Source organism: Thunnus maccoyii, chromosome 11 (genome assembly GCF_910596095.1).
Source record: "Thunnus maccoyii chromosome 11, fThuMac1.1, whole genome shotgun sequence".
In the NCBI taxonomy this organism is placed as follows: Eukaryota; Metazoa; Chordata; class Actinopteri; order Scombriformes; family Scombridae; genus Thunnus; species Thunnus maccoyii.
The window spans coordinates 28523398-28538571 of NC_056543.1; the positions used below are offsets into that span (position 1 = coordinate 28523398).

General features: G+C 40.5%; 1 protein-coding gene across 2 annotated transcripts in view; it reads right to left on the bottom strand.

Moving 5' to 3' along the window:
* tbx15 (T-box transcription factor 15) overlaps positions 1-14686 on the bottom strand; it is a 44203-nt gene extending 29517 nt beyond the window's left edge. The window contains exons 1-2 of one of the 2 annotated variants that reach the window (XM_042426582.1): positions 14628-14686; positions 1504-1711 (exon numbers count right to left, since the gene is read on the bottom strand). In XM_042426582.1, coding sequence (XP_042282516.1) covers positions 1504-1595 — 92 coding nt within the window. In that variant the 5' untranslated portion in view covers positions 1596-1711; positions 14628-14686. Of the gene's footprint in view, positions 1-1503; positions 1712-9005; positions 9471-14627 lie in introns of those variants that run through there. The other variant, XM_042426581.1, reaches the window with a different exon arrangement.
* Positions 14687-15174: the final 488 nt, after the last annotated feature.

Genomic DNA, 15174 nt, shown 5'->3' on the forward strand with positions numbered 1-15174 from the left:
CAGCTCTGGTCTCATTGAAGTCAAGCAGCCAAAAATAAAAACTCTGATCTCAAAAGTTTAGCCTGTAAACAAAATAAAACAGCTGCTTTCATAAACTGGAGTGAAATAAATAAATCTAAAATAGCTATTTTATATATTACAAAAAATATGAAAAACACACAAATAATTCTGTGATTTTTTTTTATTCTTATTTGGTCTCAGATACGACCGATAGACGCGTTTAGTCCTCTAAGGTCATTTTCCGCCCTTATAAATAAATCCTCCAATAATAAGACTGACCTGTTCATACTCTTGAATTCATGTAGCCTATATATATTTTCAACCATTGCGTAAGAAAAATATTTTACATATACTGCATATTATTCGCCATTTAATAATGCAGAAGTGGATCGTTTTAAGGGTCTAATTACTCCATATTTGTTCAACCACAAAAATCTATTTGCTCAAATCCTTAAACTTGATTATAGCGTTTATTTTAAATTAAAAGATAACAACGACATAGATGATTCGGGTGTCCACACAACGCAACAAAGTCTTGGATAAGTTACAACTCTGCACCAGACTAACGAAAAATTTAAAATAAATATTTTTTCGTACAAACATTTTCGCAGGAAATTATCTCACCTCACTGACGGAGTTTCCGCCTGATTGAAGAACAAACAGCTTTAAATAGTCAACACGATCATAAAGATCTTGTTAAAGTCAGACATAATGTAGTGAAGGTGAAGCAATAATAAACCCAGTTATCAGTCATGCCGACTGATCTGAACAGATGGGGAAATGTAGGTGGAAATGTGCGTCGCCCCGGGCGCGGGGAGCAGAGCAGAGAGCAGGGACATGTTCTCCCTGAGGATTCCTATAGGTCAACTTCTGCTCTTGCTCTGGGTTTGGACTGTTGGCCCGAGAGAGCGAGGAAACCCGGAACATGTTATATAGAAATTAATTAGAACCAGCTCCGCTTTTTCTCCGACATCAGGAATAACCTGCCGCGTTATGAAGGCCTGAACGCAGCAGAGCGGCCTGCACGTGCAACACATTAACACCCTCCAAACAGAGCTCAGAGGTGTGTGTGTGTGTGTGTGTGTGCGCGCGCGTGTGTGCGTGTGTGTGTGTGTGTGTTTTCTTATAGAGTCTGCGGATTTCAGGCCTGCACATTTGATAAACCTCTGTGTTTGCGTGTGTGTCGACCTCAGAATGAGTTGTAATAATCTGACCTCATAAGAAATAATTCCCTCTCCAAAAGATGACTCATAATAGAATTGAATAGAAACTCACTCGGCCAAATAATTGAGGGATAACTTTTATGTGAGTAAAAATTCGCAAATGGTCTTTTACGCACTTTTTGGCCACAATCCGCCTGCGCCATGGATCTGCCGCGGAGCTGCGCATAAACTCCCTAGGTGTGTGTGTGTGTGTGTGTGTGTGTGTGTGTGTGTGTGTGTGTGTGTGTGTGTGTGTGTGTGTGTGTGTGTGTGTGTGTGTGTGTGTGTGTGTGTGGCCTACCTTCCAGCCTTGGTGATGATCATTTCAGTGCCGATGTCATGGAAGCGCTTCCACAGGTCTGCGCACTGCAGCTCCACCTGGATCTCCTCCATGGAAGCCGGGGGCGACGGGTCGCAGGGGCCGGGGGCAAGGTCGGCAGGTGAGCCGAAGGAGCACGACGTCCTCTCGGCCAGACCCTCTCCGTCTGAGCCGGGACTCGCCTCCGAGTCTGAGGGAGAAATGAATGAGATGAATGAGAAAGCAGCTCTGAAACAGTTGAATTAATACGATTTAGGCTTTACGCAGGAAACTTGGCACGCTGAGAAAGTACAGCGGCTCACTGCTGAATCCAAATCACCTGCCGTCTGCAGCTTGGAGAGAAGCGGCCGAGTTTGGCTCGCTGGCTCAACTCGTCATGGAGTTCTGGGTTGATGTCAAAAGCAGAATAAATGCTGCGCAAAGCCTTTGAAATGCGATGTGGAAAATATTCAATCTCAAATTGGGCCACACAATGAAGAATTCCGATGGGAAGCGTTCGGCAAATGAAGTTTTCCCCCCAGTGCTCCTTCTGGAACAAGTTTTACAGACTGACCATTAAAAGTCATCAACACGGTCACAATGTTAAAGCGGATAAAAACGTTCCCTCCATGCTGACAAAGATCCAGACCTACAGGAGAGCTTTCCATCGGTCTCAGCCTCCTCGACACAGATGACCTCAGTCTCCTTTACATTCGTCACACTCACTTTATTTTAAATCAAAATCCTCAACTGTCCCGGTCACGGCGGGGTGGACAAAATAACAAGAACACCTAGACGATCATAGGCCATCCAAGAAGCTTGCACGACCTTTGCGACAGCTGCACTTTTGCTGCATCAAAATTCATCATAAGGTATTCATTTTATTTTGTCCACTACTTACATTTTCACCGTTATCTTTACTGTATTATTTAATCTCAAATCTCCCCTAAACAGAATTAGTTATTTAAAGTGAAACAGGAAATTATAAATTATACCAGACTCTAAATCCAATGTGGATTTTACATCAAAAATCCACTTCACTTAAAGAGTAATGCAGAATTTCCCAACGATGAATTATTATGCCTGACTCCAACTTTTAAATGTTACCTAAAGCCTATGTGTGTGCTGTTATTTAAAAGTAAAATGAAAATCTTTTGGGGTTAAATATCAAAATGCATCATCTTTTTTTGCAGCCGGGATGTCAAATCTTTAACGCACAACACCTCAGAGCTGCACTTTACCCAGATAAAATCCTCATAAGATCAACACATGCTAGCTCTTATTTCACTTTTCTCAGAAATAGTTTACAGCTGAATATCCTACACCCCCTCCAACACTACCATCACCATCCAAAAAAAAAAAAAAAAAAAAAAAAGAATCTAATAATGTATTATTTATTGAGGCCCGACACGAGGAGGTTGACTTGGCAGACTAAGGGCACACAAATATGGTTATGCAAATGCAGAGCTGCTGAGAGACTGGACAGCGTCCCAGGCGAAACCACCGCAGCGCAAGCCGAGCCAACCCCGCTGGAAACAAGAGCACTGAGAGGAGGGATGGAGATAGGAAGAGCAGAGGGAGGAGGGGAGGAGGGGAGGAGTGCAGGGGGAGGAGTGGAGGTGGGGTGGTGGGGGGTGGGGGGGGGTGTAATGAGACAGAGAGAGACTTTCCATCATCTTCTTGGGAGATCCTTTCAGTGTCACTGCAGCCAGTGAAGACTGTCGCGCATTACTCTCCACTTCTTTCCCTTCAACTGCTCACACACATGCAGATATACTCTCAGCCAGTCAATCACTCTTTATAAACACACTTGTGACTCATACTGTTAGAATTAAAGGGATAGTTCAAATTCCAGCAAAAATAAAAGAAAAAGCAACTACTAGTCCTCGCTGTTGTAAAGCTTCTTCAGATGGGACCAGTGAGATTAGATCATACAAACTGAAGGTATTTAATTTGAGTACTTAGCAGAGGGAGATTTTGCTAATACACTGATATACATATTGATTAAAGAGTGTTGGACTAATACTACTGCAACCTGAGGTTACTGGTCTTTTCTGGTCATTTGTTTCAATGTTGCCAATTTTTACAGAACATTTGATGTTTCCATGAATTGTTATAATTATGTTGCTGCTCTAGTGTCTGCTGCACTGACACGGCAACAAGGATCCAATTATTTCAGCTTAGAGCTGCTTTGCACAAACTCCCAACAAAGTTTTGCTAAAATTTTGTCACCATCAGGTTTTAATCAAATATCAGTTGTGTCATCAGTGTCATCCACTTTTATTATGATGGATGCTCCTTCCTGATCAAATCACCAAACAAAAAGTTTTGATATTCAGTGGCATTTCATTTTTATAATTTGATGTTCTCCAATGTTTCATTTTGAATTTATTGTCAATTTAAATACTTAAAGCACCTCCTCTATTACCACTGAATAAGGTGATAAGTCTAAAAGATTGTCAATCTAGTTTACAAAATAAAAAAGTAAACTTTCAGTCATAAAAACTGAGAGTTCCTTGAATATTTGCAACAAACACAGGCTGAAAAGCCACATTCAGCGCCCCCATATCTGCTATAAGCATCTCAGACTGGATGTTAGTGTGTGAAACGGAGGCGTCTAGAGGAAAGAGACGCATTCCAGAGAGCGAGGCGGCCCGATCAAATCAGATAATTTGGCAGGAGCTCCTCCGAGATGCGGGGGAGAAAAACGTTGGCCAAGCAGGAGTCTGTTGACTCCGCCCGGCCGCCCTGTCATCAGGCTCAAGGACCTGTCCTCCTCCACTCACCAACACTCACACACACACACACACACACCATTCCAACCCAAAAGCTGGATTTATGCAGACAAACACACCACCTAGTAGCAGCTATATGCATGTGTTTGTTTATATGTTCATGTGGAATCAAACATCAGGCCTAAAGCCAGTTCATTTCCAAAGTTCAAACACTGAGAATATAATCATCAAAAAATAGCCAAACTGGAAATACAGGACAATAGTTTTGGTCCAGTATGACACAGAATCAACTTTATATAAAACTTTAATTTCAGTTTCTAAGTTAGAGCTTCAGCTGAGGTTTTTTTGTAAGCAGAATGAATAAAAAGTGACATTTACTGATGAACAAAAATTTGTCCACTCAGCAGAACGTTGCTCTGACATCTGCTGTGGTTAGCTTCACACACACATACACACACACACACTCGGGCCCTGTATCTTGCGGTTAAAGGCTTCCAATCAGCTCATGCCAGGCCTCATTAAAGTGAGGCTGACATCCATTGCAGGCCACTAATTGGTCTGAATTCAACCAAGTCCGTGCTGTACATCACAACCGATGTCCTCTGTGTCACAGTACACATCCAGTCACACACACTAGCTAACAGACAGCTGGAGAAGGGCCGAGATTTACTGAAAAATGGATGTAATGCACATATACATGTACATTAAGCAAAAACAGAAGGCTTTTAATTAGGAAGTAGGTAGAAATGTTTATTGCTGGCACGCATTTGTGAATTAGATTAGTATTTTATGAAGTTGTAACTATTTTGAATTGGGGAGCAATTATACATTTTACACTTATAGGTTAATAGTTGTCTATGTGTACCTTATATGCCTCTACCGAGTAGACGGTTTTGATGATGTAGCAGAGTTTTTAAACTAGTAGCAGGCAGACATTTGTGCTATCTATTATTAAGTCTGACATGCAGTCATGACCGTTTTTATTTTGGTAGCAGGCAGAAATTCCACATCTGTTTCAGAATATTAAATTTCTTTTGAGATGCCTTTTAATAAAGCGAAATGAGGTCTTAAACGTGCCGGTGGCTTTCCAAACAAGCTGTACGGCTAAATATTGTTCACTTGATTTTTACTTCCAGTTAAGATACCAAATATGTCAGGTTAAAATTGTATTTTATACAAATTTACCAAATATAATTTGGGGAAGTGTGTATAAAATGATGCTCACATCATAAATGATGCAGTGATGCACCAATAAAAAAAGTTTTAATATTTGAGTCAGCATCATATACATTCAATGGAGAGCAGAAACAGAGCGTACAGTATATGAGATCCTGTTATATGCTGTTGAAACAGTATTTTATTTTTAACTTTAAGGGTAAAATTAAGAGTTAATAGATTAACAAATTAGAGGTTCAAGTTATAGTTTTAATTGACTGCTGCTAAGAAGTTTTAGCTTTTGTAGTGAAATGTTTCTCCATGCATCTAATTAGGGGAGTTGATGTATTTAATGAAGTTGCAACACCTTTTCTGAAGGGGACAGTAGCAACCTGCCAACCATGAAATCAGGGAGTAACCCAATCCACTCAGTGAACGCACCTGTTCCCTCTGCACTGATGGAGACTCAGGCACGAAGGAAGAAGTAAAAGCTTCAGTCCCGCTCATATAAGCATCTCTTTTATCAGCCTGCATGCTCAAAATGGACCGAATAACGAGTCTTTACAGAAGTGAAAGAATCAGCTTTTAATTGAATTTAAACTGATATTATGCTGTAATCTTAACAGATTTTAATTAGCACCTGCCTGGTGAAACATCAGGTGTTTGTAGTGAATTAGTTCTGTGCGTAATCTGTGCGTAAAAGCGAAAAATGTCACCTTGTAAATGTGTCAGGCCTTTGATCGGTGGCATTAAATATAGAGTTATATTGAATGTAGTTTAACTTATTAATTTTTGTCTTTAAGGATAACTATTATGGAAATGTGGTTGTAGTAGTTTTGTGAAGTCTAACAAAACTATTACATTTTCTGTGCTTACTGAACTGTTCAGCTCTTACAGGCAGACCATTAAATGCGAACTCAGTTCAGAGCCTGTGCATGTCTCAGTCCTGCCCTTGTCTTTAAGGCTAATAAACGTGTTATACGACCAGCCGGCTTCCAACCTAGCCTGGAGTTGAGTAAAAATAAAATCACTCTGTTAAGGATTCCTCTAAACCACACAATCTGACCACAGAGACTCGCTGTTCTCGGTCACCGCCGCCCGACGCGCCAAAGCGGAGGCTTTAGGACCCGAGCAGGACCCGCTGAACCTGCCAAGAACCCGACTGCTAATGAGTGGAACCGGGGGTGGGGGGTTTGGGAGGGGGGGAGCGAGGAGCCGGGAACTGGGTTATTAATTCAGCCAAGAACTCTGAAACTACACAGGACGAATCCTGGGAGAAGATGAATAGAATGACTTTTCTGCCCCACACAACCAAAAAAGAATATAAAATGACTGAGGGGTTGTTTAATGATGTCTAAGCCTTAATTATTGTTAATTATTTTGACCTTTTAAAGCACGCACAAACAAGCTGTTTGCCATTGGCAACATTGTAATCAAGGTTTGGTTTCATCTCCCCCATTTAACTCCAACAGAGACAGTTCTGCACTTTAATACCAACAATAACAATCTTCCCATGGGACTCCCTGCTACAAAATCCCCCTCCTCACACACTTCGCCTAATGATTTATCCTTCTTTTTTTCATTATTTACAGTTTGACTTTTAAATCAGTTACAGGACTTTTCAGACCGGAGTGGAGCCGTGCGTAAAGACGCTGCGCCCCGGAGGTCAGATTGCAGCAGGCAGCGGGATTTAGCGCCGGCCTGAGACTGCAGCACACAGACACAGGGAGGATTCATCTCTGCCTGTTTCTACATTTCTACAAATATTTGGTGACCTATGATGTACAAGATAATATGATTAGTATATTTCAAGACAAATATATTTAATAAATAAGAACTGATCTCATTTGGGTACATGATCCCTAAAGTGATGATTCAAGTTTCTTTAAATCAAAAATGTAGAGCACCGAACTCAGATCGTCCTCGAACATTGTTTGGACTGAATTATATTGAATTTTTAAAAAAGAATAATGTCCAAAATGCTCTAAACTGTGTGTCAAGCAGGACGTGCAGCTGTGTATCTGTCAGTTTAAGAAGAAGCCAAAGTGTCTGAGCTCAAAGCGAAGAAGCATCGAGGTTAAAAGTCACGTCAGGTCTGATGTTACTTCTCAGCGGCGCAGCAGGTTTATATGTGAATCTCAGTATGAGTCCAAAGAATATCTCAATATCATCTCCAAACACTCAAATCCAAGTAGTTTATGATGAAAGAGCCAAGCTTGAATATTGGATTACACCTGTAGTTGATTAATTTCACAAATGTCAGTAATACTGAACCCTACATGCTAAAACATTTTATTACGTTCATGGTGATGCAAATAAGCCGTGAATTCTAAAATTGCCACAAAATATAAATGAAATGCTCACATAAAAAATGCAGTTTTGCCCGAAAATTGCCGGTTTTCATATGTGCATGTTTGTTATAGTCTAAATGAATTTTAAAACTGCTTAAACAACATGGCACCACTTATCTTGTTTTTCACGATGGGTCATTTCTTCCACATCAACCCAGTAAACAAAAACCCTTAAATTCCTCGTTTTTTTCCTGCTAAATTATTTCACTTAATTTAACTTTATGTGATTTCTTGTATGTCTTTTTTTTTTTACACACTGTGTATTTAAAGAAGGTATTACTGTGTCTAATCTAAACATATTTTACGCAGAGGCCTTGTTTGGCTCATCGTTGATTTACTGGAGTACAGTTTTACTTTGTCTCATATCTCTCAAACTCTAAATATATATTCCTCATGAATAAAGACTTGAATTTTACCTAGAAGTTCTTAGAGCGCGTTCATACCTTGAAAATATTGGAGATTCTGTGGAGCAAGACGGACGCTTCTACTCCGCACGCATCTACTTCCGAGGCCGCGTGAGGCCTGGAGTTTATTATTTAGCAGTGAGAGGATATCTTTCTAAATATTATCTAAGGTTTACTCCTCTTTGAAGATGAACGAATCAGATTAGATCATTTATTTGACTCTGTGCCTCCGTACAACAAGACGAGGCCTGTCTGCAGGCCTGCAGCCAAACTCATGCTGAAAGTGAGCAGCAACACAACTTGACCCCTTGACTCGTTAAAGTGTTTTCATCATGTCGTATATATCATATTTCTTTATCTTATTATAATCCACCAGTCCTGAGTCAAAACTTGGAGAAGCCAACCCACCATGACAAAAAAGACACGTTTACGTCATCTGGTCTAATGTGGAGCCTCAAATTATTTTTGAAAGCTGTTTTGATGGTTGGATTTGGCTCAGAAGCAAATTATCTCCTTTTAATTTTCTTGATTCATATTCAGTATCATATTCCTACAGCAGAGCAGCACGACTGACTTTCCCTACAGGCCTGCATGCATCAGGTTTATATGCTACATCTACAACAGTAAAACTTTTTCTTCTTAACAGCGCTGCAGCTGAGCTGAATCACTGAACAGAATCTCTCACTTGGTTTAAAGAAGAAAGACTCCATATACACATGGAGCCTACATGAACCGTCGTGGGTTGGGTCATTGAACGTGGAGCCATGTTTTGACTCAGGACTCGTGGGTTTGCTTTGCGCTGCAGTGATATAACGGAGATCCGGACATTTGAGCGATGTGGTGCATGTCTGCGCACTGACCCGGGTCCATATCCAGACAGTGCGCCGGGTCCTCTCCGTCCGTGGCGAGGCTCTCCATGGACAACTCCAGCTCCTTCTCCTCCCAGCCCCGGAGCTTCCTCTTCTTGTTGGAGCCGATCAGGGCTTCCACGGAAAAAGCGTGGGCTCTAGAGCTCAGAGCTGCGGCAGATCGCCTCCTCTCACTCATTTCTCTCAAATCCACCCGAAGGGGGGGACGCGGCGAAAAACCCGCTCCGTCCGTCCAACGCAGCGAAGCAAAACAATAAATAAGGCACACGTCAGTGTTTACAGCGGGGCACAAACTCACCGAGTGTCCAAAGTAATCCCAACTGTGACTAGAAACGCCGCGTCAAACTTTTGAAGGCAGACTGTGCCATCCTGGCTGCGCATGAGATCAACAGTTTTGATGCGGTCTGCCGCTTTGCGCGTCTCTCCGTCCTTCCACTCCGCGTCTTTCTTTTTCTCTTTCTGTCCCTCCAACTTCTCTCTGATTGATACTCACTTCTGGAGGAGTATTTTTCCAGGCGCAGAGGGCGGCCCTCCTGCTCCCCGTCAAACCTGCGCGTCCAATGAGAAGTTAGGAAAGACAGCGAGACAAAGTGTTTGGACCAATGGCAGCTGAGGGAGACGCGCGTCCTGGAAGAGGAACCGTCACCCAGATTGCAGACTAAAAGAAGTATCTCTATAATATAGGCTAGCATATAGAAAAATACATTAGCTTATTATCTTATTCTCATTAAACATCTGCTACAAATGCAGAATGTGTCTGCAAACAGCATCATAAAATAATAAAATAGTGTCCGTTTGAGTTGAATTATGAAATAAATGCATAATTCACGACCTCACCAGCCTTGTTGTATCTCCTCTGTGACACTCTGATCCTGAAGCTTCGCTTCACTTCTTCACTGAAGGTGGATCATTAAGGTCTTGGACTGTCAGCCATGGCCGGTGCATGCGAGGCCTGCACCTCATGGCGAACACCCCAAAGTCATTTTAATGTGTCTTTTCACAAAGTATGCCTGAGCCGCTGATTCCATCATTACCAGGGATTGGAGGAAAAGTCACATTACAGCTTCATTGTGTCACCCGACAGCTGAGGAGCCACAGCAGAGCTGCAGCAGGACAGGTGGGCTGATCTGAGAGCTGCACGGTGGGACGCAAAAATGAACGAGAAGATTAGCAAGTGAAATGGTTTGGCTTTGCTCGGCTTGTTGAGCACTTATTTCAGCAGATCTGCAGGTCGGTAACAGAAAACATTAAAATGGTGCGTTTAGAGCGTTTATATGGATATTATCAAATTAGCTTCAAGTATAGAAACGCTCGGTGTATAATTCTATAATTTATAATTCTACTAAGGTTCTGTCAGCTGTATACTCATTAATTGCATCGGTTATTATTTATTAGTCGTGCATTTTACTCGATCATTGTACATCGACGAAACTACTAACGGAGAAAAAATGACCTTGAAATAACATATAGAGTCAGAGTGCAGTTATTCGATTAATTAATAATCAATGACACTATGAAAAAATCTAAATACATTTTTGTGCTTGATGTTGTTTTGGCTGAGTAAGAACGAAATATTTGGATTTGGATCAAAGGCAAAGATGATTTTTGATATTGTAATAGCATTGTCAGCTCTGATGTAACATAATTCTACTAATAATAACACTACTACTAAAACTCTCAGTAATAATAATAATGTCAGGTGTTATTGTTGCAACAGGTTTTGATCAAACTCTTAAACATTATCGCTTTTCAAATATCGCTTTTCACAAATATCGGAGGCGCTTCAGTGAGCCTTCGGTCAGTGAAGCCATCAGGCCTGATGCTGAGGAAGAGGAAGCTGATCGGGAGAGAAGAGCAGAGGATGATCCGACAGAGGGAGGTGAAGGCTGCTGTCTGCACCGAGCAGGCCTCAACTCAACCTGCGTCACCGCAAAATGAAACTCTGTAAAGGTCACTGCTGTTCATTTGTCAAATGAGAATGAAATGAATATTGACCATCTGGATTATGACTCAGCAAAGACGGGAAAAAAAAAAAACCGCTGGAATAAATTTAAAAACATAGTAACAATTTACGCTACAGGAGAGAGAAATATACACGTACAAAAACACTTTTATAGCTGGAATATTGTTGGAATATTTTACCGGCTGGAATCATATTTAGAAATATGCTGTAGGAGCGTTCAGGTCTCTGAAATGCGCTGTGTGGTGGTAAAGTACTGACACTTTCCGTCATCAGGGCAACCTTCACACAATAAGTGGATTATATGCTGACTTTTCATAAGTGGAAGCCTCTGAAGGTTAACACTGTTACCTTCCATCATTCTGCTGAAGATTTAATGGAAATAATGTCACTGCTCGCTGAGACTGAAATATATTTGACATCGACTAACAATTATTCAGTCGCCAATCAGACGAACTGTAAATCTTTGGGACTAATTACGGACGACGCTGGCAGTTTAAAATGATTTGAATACAATTTGATTTGAAGTTTATTATACTACAATAATTATCTTTTACAAAATGTGAATGGTTTTGTTGTTCGTAAAGTTCTGGCGAGGTAAACAAGTGGTAAATAATCTTGGTGCTGGTGTGTGTAGCCTATGTGTACAGTATATATGGGGGTGTGGGGGGGTGTGTGGAGGGGGGGGTTGTTAAATCCCTGTGGGAGGAAACTCGTTAAACACAAGCAGTAAAAACTAAAACCAACTGTTTGCTGTTTAGATCCCAATTATAGCACCGAAGGCATCTTATTCACCTAAAACTGAAGCATGAAGGCCACTTCTGAACGGGTGGATTCTCTTGTTTTCCAAAATGAGAAAAAATATCTCCAGAGGCTTGTATAGAAACTTTTACATCGGCTTCAACTCCTTCGAATATTTTCTCACAAACTCCTTCCTCTTCCTCTATTCCTCTGACAGTCAAAAAATGCAATTTCTCCTCTAACTGTCTGTTTTTTCTTTTTTTTTTTTTTTTTGTTAGTTACTTTTTTTTTCCCCAAACCGAGGACTGCTTGGATTCAAATCCGTCTCAGGAACCACTTTGTTTTCTGACTCCAACCTAGCAGACAGACACGTGGAAGATGGGCGGAAACGCCGAAACGCGCCGTTAATATTCAATTAGTAAAAGAAAGCTCTTGACCTCGCCTGACCCCTGGAAATAAAGCATGCAGCGAGCAGTAAAGCATCCGAACTGACAGCGGCTCTTGGGTTGTTTCAGCGCCTTCAGCCCCGGGCCAAGGATACCGATTCCTCTGCACGCAGGAATAAACGCTCTAAATATAGTGTGGAGAGCAACTGCAGGAGCCGCACACACTGACTGAAGAGGTGAGGATGTTAGAGGCCCGTGTGCACAGATCCTACACCTGACTCTCATTTTTACTTGTACAATGCAAAATCCGGTTGGTCTATAGTGCGGCTGTTTGCGCGTTTAAAAGAAGAAATTGTGCTGCTGTGTGATGAGGTCATAGTTCACCTTTTACACCTCACATGTGTGTATTGAAAGGAGAGGGGATAACGCGTTTATACATAAAGAGGCTGCTTTGTTTTACCAGGACACTTTCCTCAAGGGTTAGCGAGCCGGGGGGTAAAAACACGAAGAAGACAAAAAAACAAACATCAAAGCAGGAAATAACAATCATATGCGCAAAGAAATGAGTGTGCATATGTTTTGTTTATCAGCGAGTTTTTCTTACACCATTAAACAGATTTTTATAAAGACGTTTTTACAACTGAATATATTTTAATTCAAAGCACTCCAGACCAATCTAGTATGTCAGGAAGGGGGGGGAAAAAACCTTTAATAAGACACGAATCTTTACGATTTTCCACCATGAATGAAAATGATTTCCGAGTATGTGCATTTCTTTAATTTTGCGAAGCCAAATAAACTTTAAACCGATGCGAAGCAGATGTCATCAAAATATAATGCAGCTAGAGCCTACACCGTAAAAAAAAAAAAAAAAAAAAAAACTACCACATACAATTAAAAATGACAAAAGACAAGTGTCCATGACGAGCTATCTTCAAGTTCACTGAGCTGCGTGCTGAGAAACGTGATTTAAATTGAACATCTCCGCCTCTCAGCTCCTGAATCCGCAAGAACCGAAATGATCCTTTAATCAAATTATACAAATTATATAAAAAAAAGATTAATTAACGACAGCTGAAGTCTCTTTAGGAATATTTAAAGTCAAAAATAGCAGAAAGAGATACAACTCCAGATATGTCCTACACACAAATGCACGCACATTTTATAGATATTCTTTATTAATTCAGAGGAAAAATGCGCATGATCATATTCCACATGAAATATATCGCGTCTCAGTGTGTAATAACGCAATAAAGACATATTTGATGGAGTAATGACTGTGTGTGTTAGATCAGTAGGTTCAGATCAGAGAAGATTGAGAGGCTTCAGGTTTACTGGTTTCCTGCACTGCTGACTGCATGCACACCTTCTAAGGTCAACATCAGTAAAATGTCTCGTATTTATTTTTATTTTTCTACCCAGACTGTTTCCATGTGACACCATTTCCATTTAGCAAGATTTCTTTAAAAAGTAACATTTATAACGACTCTATTAAAGTTTTTATTTCTGCGCATAAAACGGTTCAGTTACGGTCTCGCTTTCATATTAAAACAGGCTACTTATTACACCACACCGATATCAGCAACACGCATTTGTCACAATGCTAACAGGTCGCTGTGATTTACAGCCTGGTGCTGTGTGTATATGTAGTCCATATATTTTTATTTATATTCTGTCAGCTGCTTATGCCAACAGAAAAAAAGGACCAAAGGGAAATAAACTGAGCAAGGATACGCTCCGTTCCCAGGTAAACACCGAGATGGAAAAACCACAGCACAGTCCAAAGTGTGTGTGTGTGTGTGTGTGTGTGTGTGTGTGTGTGTGTGTGTGTGTGTGTGTGTGTGTGTGTGTGTGTCGTGTCGCGCGCAGGGGTCCCTGTGCATGGGGTGTGAGTCCCCAAAGGAATATTAGAGTACTAAAAAAGTGCGTTTTCAATTAGAAGAAGTGAAATGGCAGAGAACAGAAAAACTGTAAAAGTAGAAATGGCAGAAGGAGGACAAACTCTACAGAGAGTAGTAAGGACAAGAAGGGATGATCATCAAATTTTGAAAAAGGGAAAAACGAGAAAAAAAATCAAAGAAGAAGAAATATAGAAAAAGAATGAAGGAAAATAAGAGAAGGGAAGAAGGAAAGAAAAAGGGATGAGAAAGAGAGAAAGAAAACACTGTAGTGTGCATGTGTGTGCAGTAAGAGTGTGTGGTTTGTGTGTGTGTGTGGCTGCTAATGAAGTCCAACAGTGAAAAGACAGAGTTTGTGTTCATTCAGAAAGTGTACGACTGTGTGTGTGTGTATATATATATACTCATGATATTCATGTTTCTCAAAATGTCAAAAACTTACCATCATTATGAAGACAGAGAAGGAAAAAAAAACCTGCTGAGCTGTAAATGTACAAAATGTCATGTCTGTGTGTATTTTTAAATACAGGAAAATAGACTAATGTCAACAACAACATACAAGCAGAACACACACACACACACACACTCCCATCACCTCAGTGTCAGTGCTCAGTGTTCAAGTCTTTACCTCTGACTCCTTTTTAGGCGCCATGATGTGTGATGAAGGTGAGACAGTTTCCCTGTAAATCAGCAGATAGGATGATAAGACAGTTATTTAGTTACCGAAGTGATGATTTGTCAAAAAACGTCTGTTGTTAGTGTGTTGTGTTGTGCATAATGTAGCCTATACTGGTTTTGTACCTGGTAAATGATGTCATACTGCACTGTAAAAAAAAAAAAAAAAAAGAGGAAGCGATAAAGAGTCAAACACTTTAAAGCTTGTTAGTCACTAGTTTTGGAAAAGGTGATACTCCACAGTGACTTTCACTGCCTGTCTTCTTATAACACACTGAATGTAATGACTCATGTAGTGACTGACCAACAATAAAAATAAGAAATAATAATAAAAAAAAAACCTCAAATGATCTCCAGTGTCAGTTTCATCATTCAAATATTTTATATTATATGTATATTATAAATATTCAAATATCTATGTGCATATCAAAGGACATTTTCTAGTGTTTTGTCCAGTCCTGTTAACACACAACACATGACGGGGCAGAATATTGGTCAAC